Genomic DNA, 11970 nt, shown 5'->3' on the forward strand with positions numbered 1-11970 from the left:
AATGGTTCCATATAAGGATGGTGTGATGCAGGCTGGTGGAGAACCTCTGTTTTCTTGGTGTTAACTGTCAGGCTAAAATTAACACAAGCAGCAGAGAATCAACTGATCCACACTTTGTGGAATCTCAACCTACATTGAGTGCACAATCATCCACGAACCAAAAATCATGTACCAACTCTCTTTCCACTTTAGTGTTGTCTTGTAGCCTCCAAGTTAAATAATATACCATCAGTGCGGCAGCTGGCCTTGATGCTGTTTTCGTCCTTACTGAAGGTGTCTAACAACACTGCAGAAAACACCACACTAAAAAACCATGGGAGCAAGCACACAGCTTTGCTTCACTCCACTGGTAACTGGGAAAAAGGGAGAGCACTGTACATTATCCAGAACCCAGGCAAGCATGCCATCATGAAACTGACATACAATACTGATGAACTTCTACAGACAACCAAATTTTCCCATAATTTCCCACAAGCCTTCATGACCAACAGTATCAAAGGCCTTCATTAGATTGACAAACATTGCGTAGAGACTTCTATTCTGCTCCTGGCATTTCTCCTGGAATTATACATATATATGTGTATGGATATGTATACAAACATATGTATATATGCATATTTACACAAATATATGCATGTTTGTATTTATATATATAATAACTGGGAAGAAGAGGTGAGAGATACCACTAACAACTAAGAGGATCAGGAAAGGCTTCCTTCCCATCAGCAACTACTTAGGAAAAAAGATGTTTCAAATCAACAACATAAAAAATGCAAATAAAACAGATCTGTAGTTCTCCCTCACACACAACAAAATGACAAAGATGATAAAAAATGGGAAAAACCAGTGTTGGAAGGGCCATGGTACATAATAATGTACCACTGGTTGCACTGTGAATTGATCCCGACCTTCTGGAAAAGTTTTTAATTGTGAAGAAAAGAGTTATTGAACTATTCATACCATTTACCACAATATCCTACCACTGGACATGTCTCCCAAGGAGGTCACAGACTCATATACATATATATGAAAATATTCATAGCAGCAACTTTTTGGAAACAACAATGAAATAAAAGTAGGTGTCCATCAAAATGGGAATGAATGAACAAATTGTAGTGGGTGAATATAAGTGAGCACTGTTGTGTCACAATAAATGTATGAATAAAACGGCATTTATTAAGAGTTCACTACGCATGAAATATAAGGAATTTAAGAAACATGGTAAGTTTTACAAGAACAGATAGAGAGTGAAAAAGAACTAGGAACATAACACATACCAACTATAAAGACACTAAAAAGGTAGCTGAACTTAGATTAAATGTAATGATTAATGCTGGTTACAAACAATGAAACATACTTTCCTTCTCTAAGGAGGGAAAGTACTAGGATGCTAAATGTTTCATATACTGACAGATATGGTCCTTCTGTTTTTACTGTTTTACTTAACTATTATTCTTTGAGGGAAGTAACAGCAGAGCTGTCATAAACTTGAGGCTGCAAGGATGGAAGCAAGAGAGAGAGAAACGAGGACTGAGAGGATTGAGAACACTCACCCTAAACCCCACTGTATCCAACCAATAAGAATCCAGCCACCACAGCAGAGTTAGTTATAGGAGGTGCAGATCACTAAGAAGCAGCAGCCACAGTTACTGGGACAGACTCCTGAAGCTGCCAAGATGCATTCTGTGCAGACCCACTATGGCTTGGTCACTTTCACTATCTCTGGCATTCCCCAACCCACATATCCAGTAATCTTCACCTACTATAAGGTAGGATTCGAGTATAAGACTCACTTCCAGGCATTGTTTCAGTTCAGAGACAAACAGGAAATTATTAAGAACTTTGTTTGAGTTCACGTGGATGCCCTTGACCCTTGGAGGAAGAGGCACCTGTATTCCCTTGAGGGAACCAGCATCCATCTGTGGACCAGTTTGCAGATATGATCCTTTGTATCCTGCAATGCTTATACTTTTCCACCATAACTGGAGTTGTGATTGGAGTTAGACCTTTTATCCTGTCTTGATATGCTTTCACACCCAGACAGAGTGGAAGGCTTTGTTTTGATCAACACCGATCCCTATGCTAAGAGCTGGATGGACTGAGCTGCCCACAAGTGAACTGGCCTCACTTCCTCTATGTCTGAGATAATCCACGGACACCTCTTTAGGCAGGAAGAGTTGTCTGGTCACTCAGAGCTGGTGCAACAGTATCAAGATATCATTGTGCCCCTAACCTTGTGAATCTAGGGCCTGGTCCTTACTTCCCTATTACCTAAAGCCCCTGTTCTTACCCAGAGGGGTATGTAAGGGTGATAAGCTAAAGACAGAACAAAAGAGAGAAGTAAGATTCTGCAGGGAGATGACTTTGACTTTTTGGTGCCACCCTAACCTTGACTTCTAAACTATGACCTGTCTCCTCAGACCCTGAAAAAAAGATCCTAATGTCTCTTAGGTACCTAGACCCCTGACTTCTCACTCCTGGATTGCCTCTATTTTGGAGGAAGCCTTGGAGAATGCGTGCTATTCCTTAATCCAGGAATGGAAGACGGGTTACTGCATCTCAGCTCAGATTCTTCTTTTCTATCTGAGGATGTACTATAATAAGGGTATCTGGTGGACCCCCTAATAGGAATGGGTACATGAGTCACAGCTTTTTGGGTGTTCAGGGTCAGCAAAGGCCCTAAGATTGCAATGGGGATGTCCAGAGGATAGAGAAGAAGCGGGAGGTGAGGAGCATCAGTAAAGCACTGGGAACAAGGCTGGAGCCACAAGCAGGCGCAGGGAGAGACCTAAGGCTGCTTGGTTATATTAATTCTAATAGGGGCCAGATCAGGGTTGCTCAAGAGTTGGCATGAGAGGTGGGTGGGATTGCCGTGTTTTGGGGGCTCTGACCACATTGTAGTGGAGGAGAGGTTACCTCCTTGTGACTCCCTTGTCCCCCACAGCTCCCCTTTAACAATAAACTGTGTAGACAAGAGGAAAAGAGAAGGGAAAGTTCAATGGTTTGAGTTTGGGTTTTTTTTGGTAGGGGAAAAAAATGGAATGATTGTGGTATAAAAACAAAAGTCATGATTTTTTTTTAAAACTTACATGTTTAAAAATAAAAAAATAAGAAACTAAAGCCATCTTTGTCTCCAGTCCTACAGTACTTTTCCTCTTCATCCTGCTTTTTCAAAGCTCAATTATTGGCTAAGCAATCAAATACAATAATTAAGGCATGTGCACTATAAACATGTGCATAAACTTCACAGTGCCTTATAAACCACAGATTTAGAGCTGGAAGGGTTCAGAGATGTCATTTAGAAATGTCAAAAATAATTAGTTTCCCTACAAAGTTCTTACTTGGGCTCTCTCTAATTGCTAGAAAAGCAGAAGCTGTAGCAGATCTCCACAAGCTGAAAAGGCTTTCAGTGTATAGCCTGTGGCTAACAGTGTGTCTGCTGTCAGAGATCTATCTCTCTGTGAAGCTAGACTCCTCAACACAAGTTTGCCCATTAAGTAATACACTTTAGTGGGCACGGCAGCTGATGAAAACATAGAGGGACTGCAATCTGTTGGGTGGCGTATGCCAATCAAGAAAGCAAAGGTCTTGCAGCACTGATGTAAGCATCATCACTATTATTATTTTAAGACATTCTATAGAAAGAACTTTCTACAAATCATTCCAAAGACACATCTTCTTTTTCCAGGAATTCTGAGGTTTGATTAAAAAAAAATCCATGATTTTAATTAAGAGAATTCTATCTGTTTCGACATGTAGCAAAACTACTCAACTACTTCCTTGGCTGAATGAAACCAGAAACTGAAAATTAAAAGCTACAAATTTTTAAATTGAGAGAAATCAATCTACCAACATCAAAACTTCAGAGCTTTGCTAACAGCGTGAACACCGCTGCAGAATCTAACACTTCTACACTTCAACAGACAATATCCATGAGTCAGCCTGAAAGCAACAGGTACTGGACCTGTGACTTCATTGACTCGGGGCACTCCCTGCAGGGGAACCTCACTCTATCTGTGTAGGTCAGTACCTTCTTTGCAACTTACATTATAATCTTAGAGAGCTACCTAGAGCACAGAAAGATTAAATGGCTAGCCCTGGGTCACAGAGCCAGTATGAGTCAGAGATAGGTCTTGAATCCAGGTTTCCAGGCTTCTGGGCTGCCACTGTATTCACTATACCACACCGCCTTGTGTGTTCACCCTAGGGAGTACACTGGCTCTTGGAAATCAACTTGTTCTTTCCAATGTACAAGTGAAGAAGGCAACTATCTTTCTTAAACTCTTACATTAACCAATCAATAAACATTTATTAAGTGCTACTATGAGCCAGACCCTCTGCTAAGTGCTGGTGCTTGCAAAAGCAAAGCTTTCCTGCAAAGCCAGGAATCTTTCTGAAAAGAATCATGCCCCATTTTTACACTAACCTAGCATGGATGTGATTGTAGTCAAGACAGATTATGAAGAATAAGTCAAGAAGCTGCTAAAACGAATGGAAAACTCAGAAAAATTGAAGCACACTTTAATGGAAGCTGGCTACATAACAGATGGTAAAGAGGATGTTCCAGAAAATGGCAGAGGGAAGCCTAACACCAAGATGCTCCCAAAATAATAAGCAAGTATACCCCCCCAAAATTCATCACTGGTAACCAACCGTTCTTGAATCTGAGACTCTACTGGTTAAGTTAGGTTGGTCCTCAGACAATAGGCCCTCACTGAGTCAGCCTATACATATCAGTTTTCTAGAATAGAATAATGGCTATTGTGTTGAATTTAGAGTCAGAAACACTATGGTTCAAATCTTCCATCAGACACCTACGACTTGTGCGACCATGGACAAGCCAGATACTTAACCCCACTAAGCCTCAGTTTCCTCTACTGCAAAAAAAAAAAAAACTCCTAAAAAGAGGAGTTGCACCCTATAACCTCAGTGATCCTCTCTACCTCACAATCTGTGATCCTATGATATTCCAATGAAAACATAGGGTCATAGCCACTCCACAATGAGATATATGAGAAGAATTTTAACAAAAGATATTTCTAAAAGTCCATTAAGTATAAATTTGAATTATTTCATCTAAAAAAAAACTACTGAGTTATTTCTAAAGGATGCTAATTATAATTTATGGTAATTCACCTATTAATAAACTAATTTCAAAAGAAAGTTTTCCTTCTTTATTTATTTATTTATTTTTTAGGCAATTGGGGTTAAATGACTTACCCAGGGTCACACAGCTAGTCAAGTGTTTGGTCTGAGGTCAGATTTGAATTCAGATCCTCCTGACCTCAAAGCGGGTGCTCTATCCACTGCGCCACCTCACTGCCCCTTAACAATTCTTTTTTTTTGTTTGTTTTGGTTTTGGTTTGTTTTTTGTCTAGGCAATGGGGTTAAATGACTTGCCCAGGGTCACACAGTAAGTGTTATGTGTCTGAGGCCAGATTTGAACTCTGGTCCTCCTGATTCCAGGGCCGGCGCTCTATCCACTATGCCACTTAGCTGCCCTAAGTCTTCATTCTTATCTGAAATCTAACCAAACAAGAAGCAGGGAGCAAAGAAAGAAAAGCCAACTAGACATCAGTCCACCTTTCTTCCACCTCAGATAGGAGGCCTGGAATACAAGAGCATGGCCATTTCTAAAATACAAATGTAAAGCTGGAAAGAAAATAGAGAATCATCTACTCCAAAACCTCAATTTACTGGAAATTAAGGTCCTGAACAGGGAAAATGATTTTCCTAGGTTCACAAAGCCAGTTAGTGACAAAGTCATACAAAAACTATGGTCACCTATGGGGCAACTAGGTGGTGCAGTGGATAGAGCACCGGTCCTGGATTCAGAAGGACCTGAATTCAAATCCAGCCTCTGACACATATAATACTTACTGGCTGTGAGACCCTGGGCAAGTCACTTAACCCCACTGCCTAACCAAAAAAAAAAAAAAAAAAAACAAAAACAACCAACCAAAAAAAAATCTATGGTCACCAAAACTCCTGATTCAGTGTTCTCCCAATTAATCCAGGAACATAATCATCTTTCCTTCCCCTCCTCCCCTCAATGGTGCCAAGTGGAAAGCATATATAGTCACATTTGACCTGCTCTACATTTAATAAAACATTGTTTTCCAAAGTATTGTCCACAGAAAGCAGCTATGGACCTAGCAAATCCAATGTCATCTAAAAACAATCACCCTCTCTCCTGTCAATCACAAGGTACTAGAAAAGTGAAAACTCAACAAGTCATAAATTTAGAATTAGGAAAAATCCTGGGTCCTCAAAGATTAATCTCTCAAGGACTAGGCCTCTCAACTTTTATAAAAATAAATTAGTTTGTCCAGCACTTTACTCATCTCATTTGATCCTCACAAGAACTTCTGGGATTATTATTAACATTTTACTGATGATGGAAACTGAGGCTAAAGAGGATTAAATGACTTGCCCAAGAATCCTTTATCTGGTAGGATTATACGTAGTTTTCCTGACGTCATGGCCAGCATTCTAGCCACCATGTCTCACTGTGATTAAAACTGCAGGAATCCCTATTTTCTTTGATTCTGCAATGAGGTTTTTAAAACCATTTTCGGGATGTGAAGAGTATCTTTCCAGGAGCCTGAATGCGGCTTTCATACCATATTTTAGTCTGGGATTTGTGGAGGAAGAGAAGAGTATGATAATATGAGCTTGCAGTTATAAAGCGCTTTAAGGTTTGCAAAGCTCCGCATGTATGTTTTCACATCTGATGCCCACAACAGCCTCATGAAGGAGATGCTATTATTTTCCCCTTTAACAGTTGAGAAAACCGAGGCTGGGAGAGCGATTAAGTGACTTGCCACGGATAAGACGGCAGGCAGAATTCTAACTCAGGTCTTCCTGACTGCAACTCCAAGTCTAGCACTCTAGTCACTGTGTGTGTCACCTAGCCGCCAAGAAAAGACGAACTGCCTTGGTACAGAAGTTTTCATCTGTTTGCTGGCATTGGAGCTCCCCCTTCCTTCCGAAACCGAACACTTGGGCTACGTCTCCATACCGGCACAGACGCTGCCTACCAACACGAGCACGTGGGATCCAGGAAACTTTAACTCCGCCTCCAGGATCTCTCCTCTCCGCCCCCTAGCCGAGGCTCCGCCCCGCGCAAAACTCGCATGCGTCACCGAGGCGCCGCTCTAGGGATTGGCCAGACGGCTGCCGCTCACCTGCTGGGGCTCCGCCTCCTGCTGCAACTTCGTATGGCGTTCCAAAGCGCTAGCGAAGCCTCCCAACCGTTTTTCCGGCTCCTTTGGGGAAGGACTCCCGCTCTCATTCTCCGTGCTGGCACCGACATTGTGACATCGATGGACTGAGAGATGAAGTCGCGAGAAACGGCCTTGGGCGGCCACCCCCCGGCTCCAGCACAGCGCTGCCATGACAGTTCCTGGTGACCTCTGAACTATGACGTACTTCCGGGCCCCTAGTAAAGGTTCTTGACAGAGGAGCCGCCCACCCCGCACCACCGAGGTGGGCTGGAGTGTGAAAGCTAGAGAGGCCACGGAAGTGGGAGAAGTGTAAACGTCACGTCCGCTCTCTTCACGCTCTTAGTGGCCAGACTCCCTGAGCGGCTGATTTGGGAGGGCGGGACTTCCGTACGGAACCTGTATCCTTCCGGTGTCCTCGAGCGGGTGGAAAATTCTTTGGGAAGCAAAAAGAGCTCAGAGCCAGGAGAAATCCCTCCTCAGTTTCCTCTACAGACGCAGTCCCCTTCTTGTCACTGATAGCAACCCCTAGAATGGCTGAGAAACAATTGCACAACTTCTACTGGAAAGCCTGGGCTATTTCTCTCAGTAGGTAACATCTTGGGCTCCACTTTTCACTGCCACCGAACCGGCTTTGGGGCCACGAGCACATTAGTTTCTTAGTAAGTTTCCTCATCGAATAGAATAAAAGGGGTGGGGGGGGATAGGATGAAGGGAAATAGTTTTTCACAAATTGGCTATTATGGAAGTGTTTTGCATGACGACACATGTATAACCTGTGTCGAGTTGCTTGCCATCTCAATGAGGGTGGATGGGGAGGGAGGAAGGGAGAGAATTTGGAATCCAAAGTTTTTTTGTTTTTTAGGCAGTTGGGGTTAAGTGACTTGCCCAGGGTCACACAGCTAGTAAGTGCCAAGTGTTTGGTCAGAGGGCAGATTTGAACTCAGGTCCTCCTTACTTAAGGGCTGGTGCTCTGTCCACTGCGCCACCCAGCCGCCCCGGAATCCAAAGTTTTGAAATCAATTGTTAAAAATTGTTTTCACATTTTACTGGGGAATAAGATATACATGCAGTGGGGTATAGAAATCTGTCCTGCCTTACAGTTAGATAGAAGGGGAAGGGGATGGGGGGGTGATAGAAGGGAGGGCAGATCAGGGGAAGCGATATTAAATGCATGCCATCTTGGGGTGGGGAGATGGGGAGAAAATTTGGAACTCAAAATCTTGTGGAAGTGAATGTTGAAAACTAAAAATAAATAATTAAATTTCCTCATCTGTAAAATGGGTCATACTTGCACTGTCTACTTCATGGTTTTTTTTTTTTATGAGGAAAGGGCTTTATAAACTTTAAAGGGCCATCACATATATGAATGTGTATAGGATGCTCTGGAAGTGTTCAGGCCTACTCTAATGTGTCAGCAACTCTCAGGACTCAATCAGCTTTCTCAGTCCCTGGGGACTCCTGTTTGTAGCATTTGCTACCAGTGCTACTCCTTCCTTCCTCCACTTCCATTTTCCTTCTCTGCTACTTCTAGCAGACTCTGGTGCTAAGAGAATGAGTCTCTTCTAGTGACTAATGATGTGGGTCCTTCTATGACACTCCTCAAAATTATCTCTAAGGCACTACCTTATTTGCTCCACTGGTACTTCTGCTTGGTGGAGCCCAGTTCCCATCAGGATCTGACAGAATGTCTGCCCTCTTTTTTCCTGCTCACAAAAGACCTTCCAGACCAGGAAAAATTCAAGTAGACTTTTAACTTTTTGATTCATCTGGCCACTTTGGCCTCTTACCATCACTACTATCCCTAATTTTTACAAAAAAGCAAGACTGGTTTCCCCCAAATAAATTTTTTTCTTGCTTTAGCAGCCCCCTGTTTAGAAATCTGCAACCCCACTCAGCTTGTTCCAATAAAGGCCTTTACCCTGACATTATACTTTATTTTCCCCCTCCCCTTTCTACCCACCTCTAAAATTAACTTCAGCTTGTCTTTTGTTAAGACAAGCATGTGGCCCATTTTTTGAAAATATCTTTAAAACAGGCTTGATAAAATACATTGTTCTCTGTGTGTATATATTTAGTCCTCACAACTTTGAGGTCAGTCAAGCTTTTACCAAATTTAATATGTACCAGCATTGTGCTAAACCCTAATAATACAAAGAAAGGCAAAAACACTGCCTCAAATTTCTAGGAGCTAACATTCTAATGAGGGAAAAAACAAGCAAATAACTATGCACAAGATAAATGGAAGGTTCCTGAGGAAAGGACAGGAGAGGAAATGAAAGGTCTCCAGCAGAGGGTGGTATTTGAGCTGAGTCTTGAAGGAAGCTGGGGGCCATCTCCAGTCCTGCTGATCTATATCTTGCCACTGGACCCAGATGACTCAAGGTTTTCAGAAGAGAAAGTGATTGCACAGCCCTCCCTCACTTAAAATCCAATTCACTTGCAAGTCATGGCATCACCTTCCTGATGTCTTTGAGAATGAAGGACAAACAACAGCCTGTGCATAGTCTGAGCTGCGCACTGGGAACCCAACTGACCAGTTCTAGTTGGGCAAAGCAGCTCCTTCCTTCGTCTTTCCCTTCCCCGAAGAAAAAAATTCTTTTAAAAACAGAATAGGCAAAAAAAAAAAAAACCACAAAAACAGAATAGGCCAAATGAAAAAGGTACAAAAATTCATAGAAGAGAATTCTTTAAGAAAATAACTCCTTGGGGCAGCTAAGTGAAGCAGTAGATAGAGCACCAGCCCTGGAGCCAGATGAACCTGAGTTCAAATCTAGCCTCAGACACAAACATCATAACACATACTAGCTGTGTGAGTCTGGGTAGGGCAAATAGATGCTAATGACTTCATGAGACACAAAGAAACAATAAAACAAAGAAGACTGAAAAAATTGAAGAAAATGTGAAATATTGAAAAAAAGTGACCTGGAAAATAAATCAACAAGAGATAATTTAAGAATTATCGGACTACCTGAAAGCCATGATCAAAAAAAAAGAGCTTAGACATACTTCAAGATATTATAAAGGAAAACTGCCCCAGTAGCTTAGAACCAGAAGGTAAAGTAGAAATTGAAAGAATCCACTAATCACCTCCTGAAAGAGATGCCCAAATGAAAACAACCAGGAACATTATAACCAAATTCCAGAGGTCCCAGGTCAATGAGAAAATGTTGCAAGTAGCCAGAAAGAAAAAATTCAAATATTGTGGAGCCATAGGATCATACAAGATTTAGTAGATTCAACATTAAAGGAGCAGAGGGCTTGAAATATGGTATTCCAGAGGGCAAAGGAGGTAGGATTACAACCAAGAATAATCTACCCACCAAAACTTGAGTATAATCCTTTGGGGGGTGGGGGGGATGGCTATTTAATGAAACAGGACTTCCAAGCATTTCTGATGGAAAGACCAGAGCTGAATAGAAAATTTGACACTTGAGTATAAGATTCAAGGGAGGCATAAAAAGATAAACATGAAAGAGTAATCATAAGGGACTCAATGGAGTTAAACTGTTTACATTCTTATATGGGAAGATGATACATATAATTTTTAAGAACTTTATCATTATTAGGGCAGTTAGAAAGAATCTGCATGGACAGAGGGCAAGGGTGGGAGCTGATTATATTGGGATGATCTCAAAAAACAAAAAATGAAGGGGTGAGAAAGAGGGATGCACTGGGTGAAGAGGGAAGGGAGAGGTAAATGGCAAATTTTCTTACATAAAGGGTCACACAAGGAAGAACTTTTATTGTGGAGAGGGAAATGAGGAAAAGGGTCGTGAGCTATGTTTGAACTTTATTCTCATCAGATTTGGTTCAAAGAGGGAAGATACACACACATACTCACACTCAGTTGAATATAGAAATTTATCTGACCCAATAGGGAGGTTAAAAGAGGGTACGGGAATAAGATTTATGGGGGGGGGGAAATAAAAGGGAGGGTGGATCAGGGGAGGCAACGGTCAGAAACAAAACAAACTTTTGATGAGGGACAGGATAAAAAAAAAAGAAACAGGAAAATGGGATAGAGAAAAAAACAGTGATTGTATCCGTGAATGTAAATGGAATGAGCTAACCCATAAAATGAAAGCAGAGAGTGAAATAGATTAGAAATCAGAATCCAACAATACATCGTGTACAACAGACATACTTGGGACAGAAAGACACACAGAGTTGAAATGAAGGGGTGGAGTAGAGTGCATTATGCTTCAGCTGAAGTGAAGGGAACAGGAGTGACAATCATGATCTCAGACAAAGCAAAAGCAAAAAGAGACCTAACTGAAAGAGATAAGCAAGGAAACTACATTATGCTAAAAGGCACCATAGACAATGAAGTAACAAAAAAAATTATGGCAAGTTTCTCTGATAAAGGCCTCATTTCTCAAATACATAGGGAATTGAGTCAAATTTATAGAAAAGTCATTCCCCAGTTGATAAACAGCCAAAGGATATGTATGAACAGGCATTTTTCAGAAGGAAGAAATCAAAATTATAGCCATATGAAAAAAATGCTCTAAGTTACTATTGATTAGAGAAAGGCAAATTAAAGTAACTCTGAGATACCACCTCACACCTGTCAGAAATGACAAATGCTGGAGAAGATGAAGGAAAATAGGTACATTAAAGAACTGCTGGTGGAATAGTGAACCGGGCCAACCATTCCAGAGAACAATCTGGAACTATGGCATAAACTGCATACCCTTTGATTCAGCAATACCACTACTAGGTCTGTATCCACAAAAAGATCAAA

General features: G+C 41.5%; 1 protein-coding gene and 1 pseudogene across 1 annotated transcript in view; one reads left to right on the forward strand and one right to left on the reverse strand.

Moving 5' to 3' along the window:
• LOC114053791 overlaps positions 1-7161 on the forward strand; it is a 32508-nt pseudogene extending 25347 nt beyond the window's left edge.
• LOC114054064 (28S ribosomal protein S28, mitochondrial-like) overlaps positions 1-7476 on the reverse strand; it is a 171482-nt gene extending 164006 nt beyond the window's left edge. The window contains exon 1 of the mRNA XM_027877141.1: positions 7188-7476. Within this exon, the coding sequence (XP_027732942.1) occupies positions 7188-7397 (210 nt within the window). The 5' untranslated portion in view covers positions 7398-7476. The remainder of the gene's footprint in view (positions 1-7187) is intronic.
• Between the last annotated feature and the right edge of the window lie 4494 nt (positions 7477-11970).

The sequence above is a fragment of the Vombatus ursinus genome, unplaced genomic scaffold (assembly GCF_900497805.2).
Source record: "Vombatus ursinus unplaced genomic scaffold, bare-nosed wombat genome assembly UNPS02014812.1, whole genome shotgun sequence".
Classification (NCBI taxonomy): Eukaryota; Metazoa; Chordata; class Mammalia; order Diprotodontia; family Vombatidae; genus Vombatus; species Vombatus ursinus.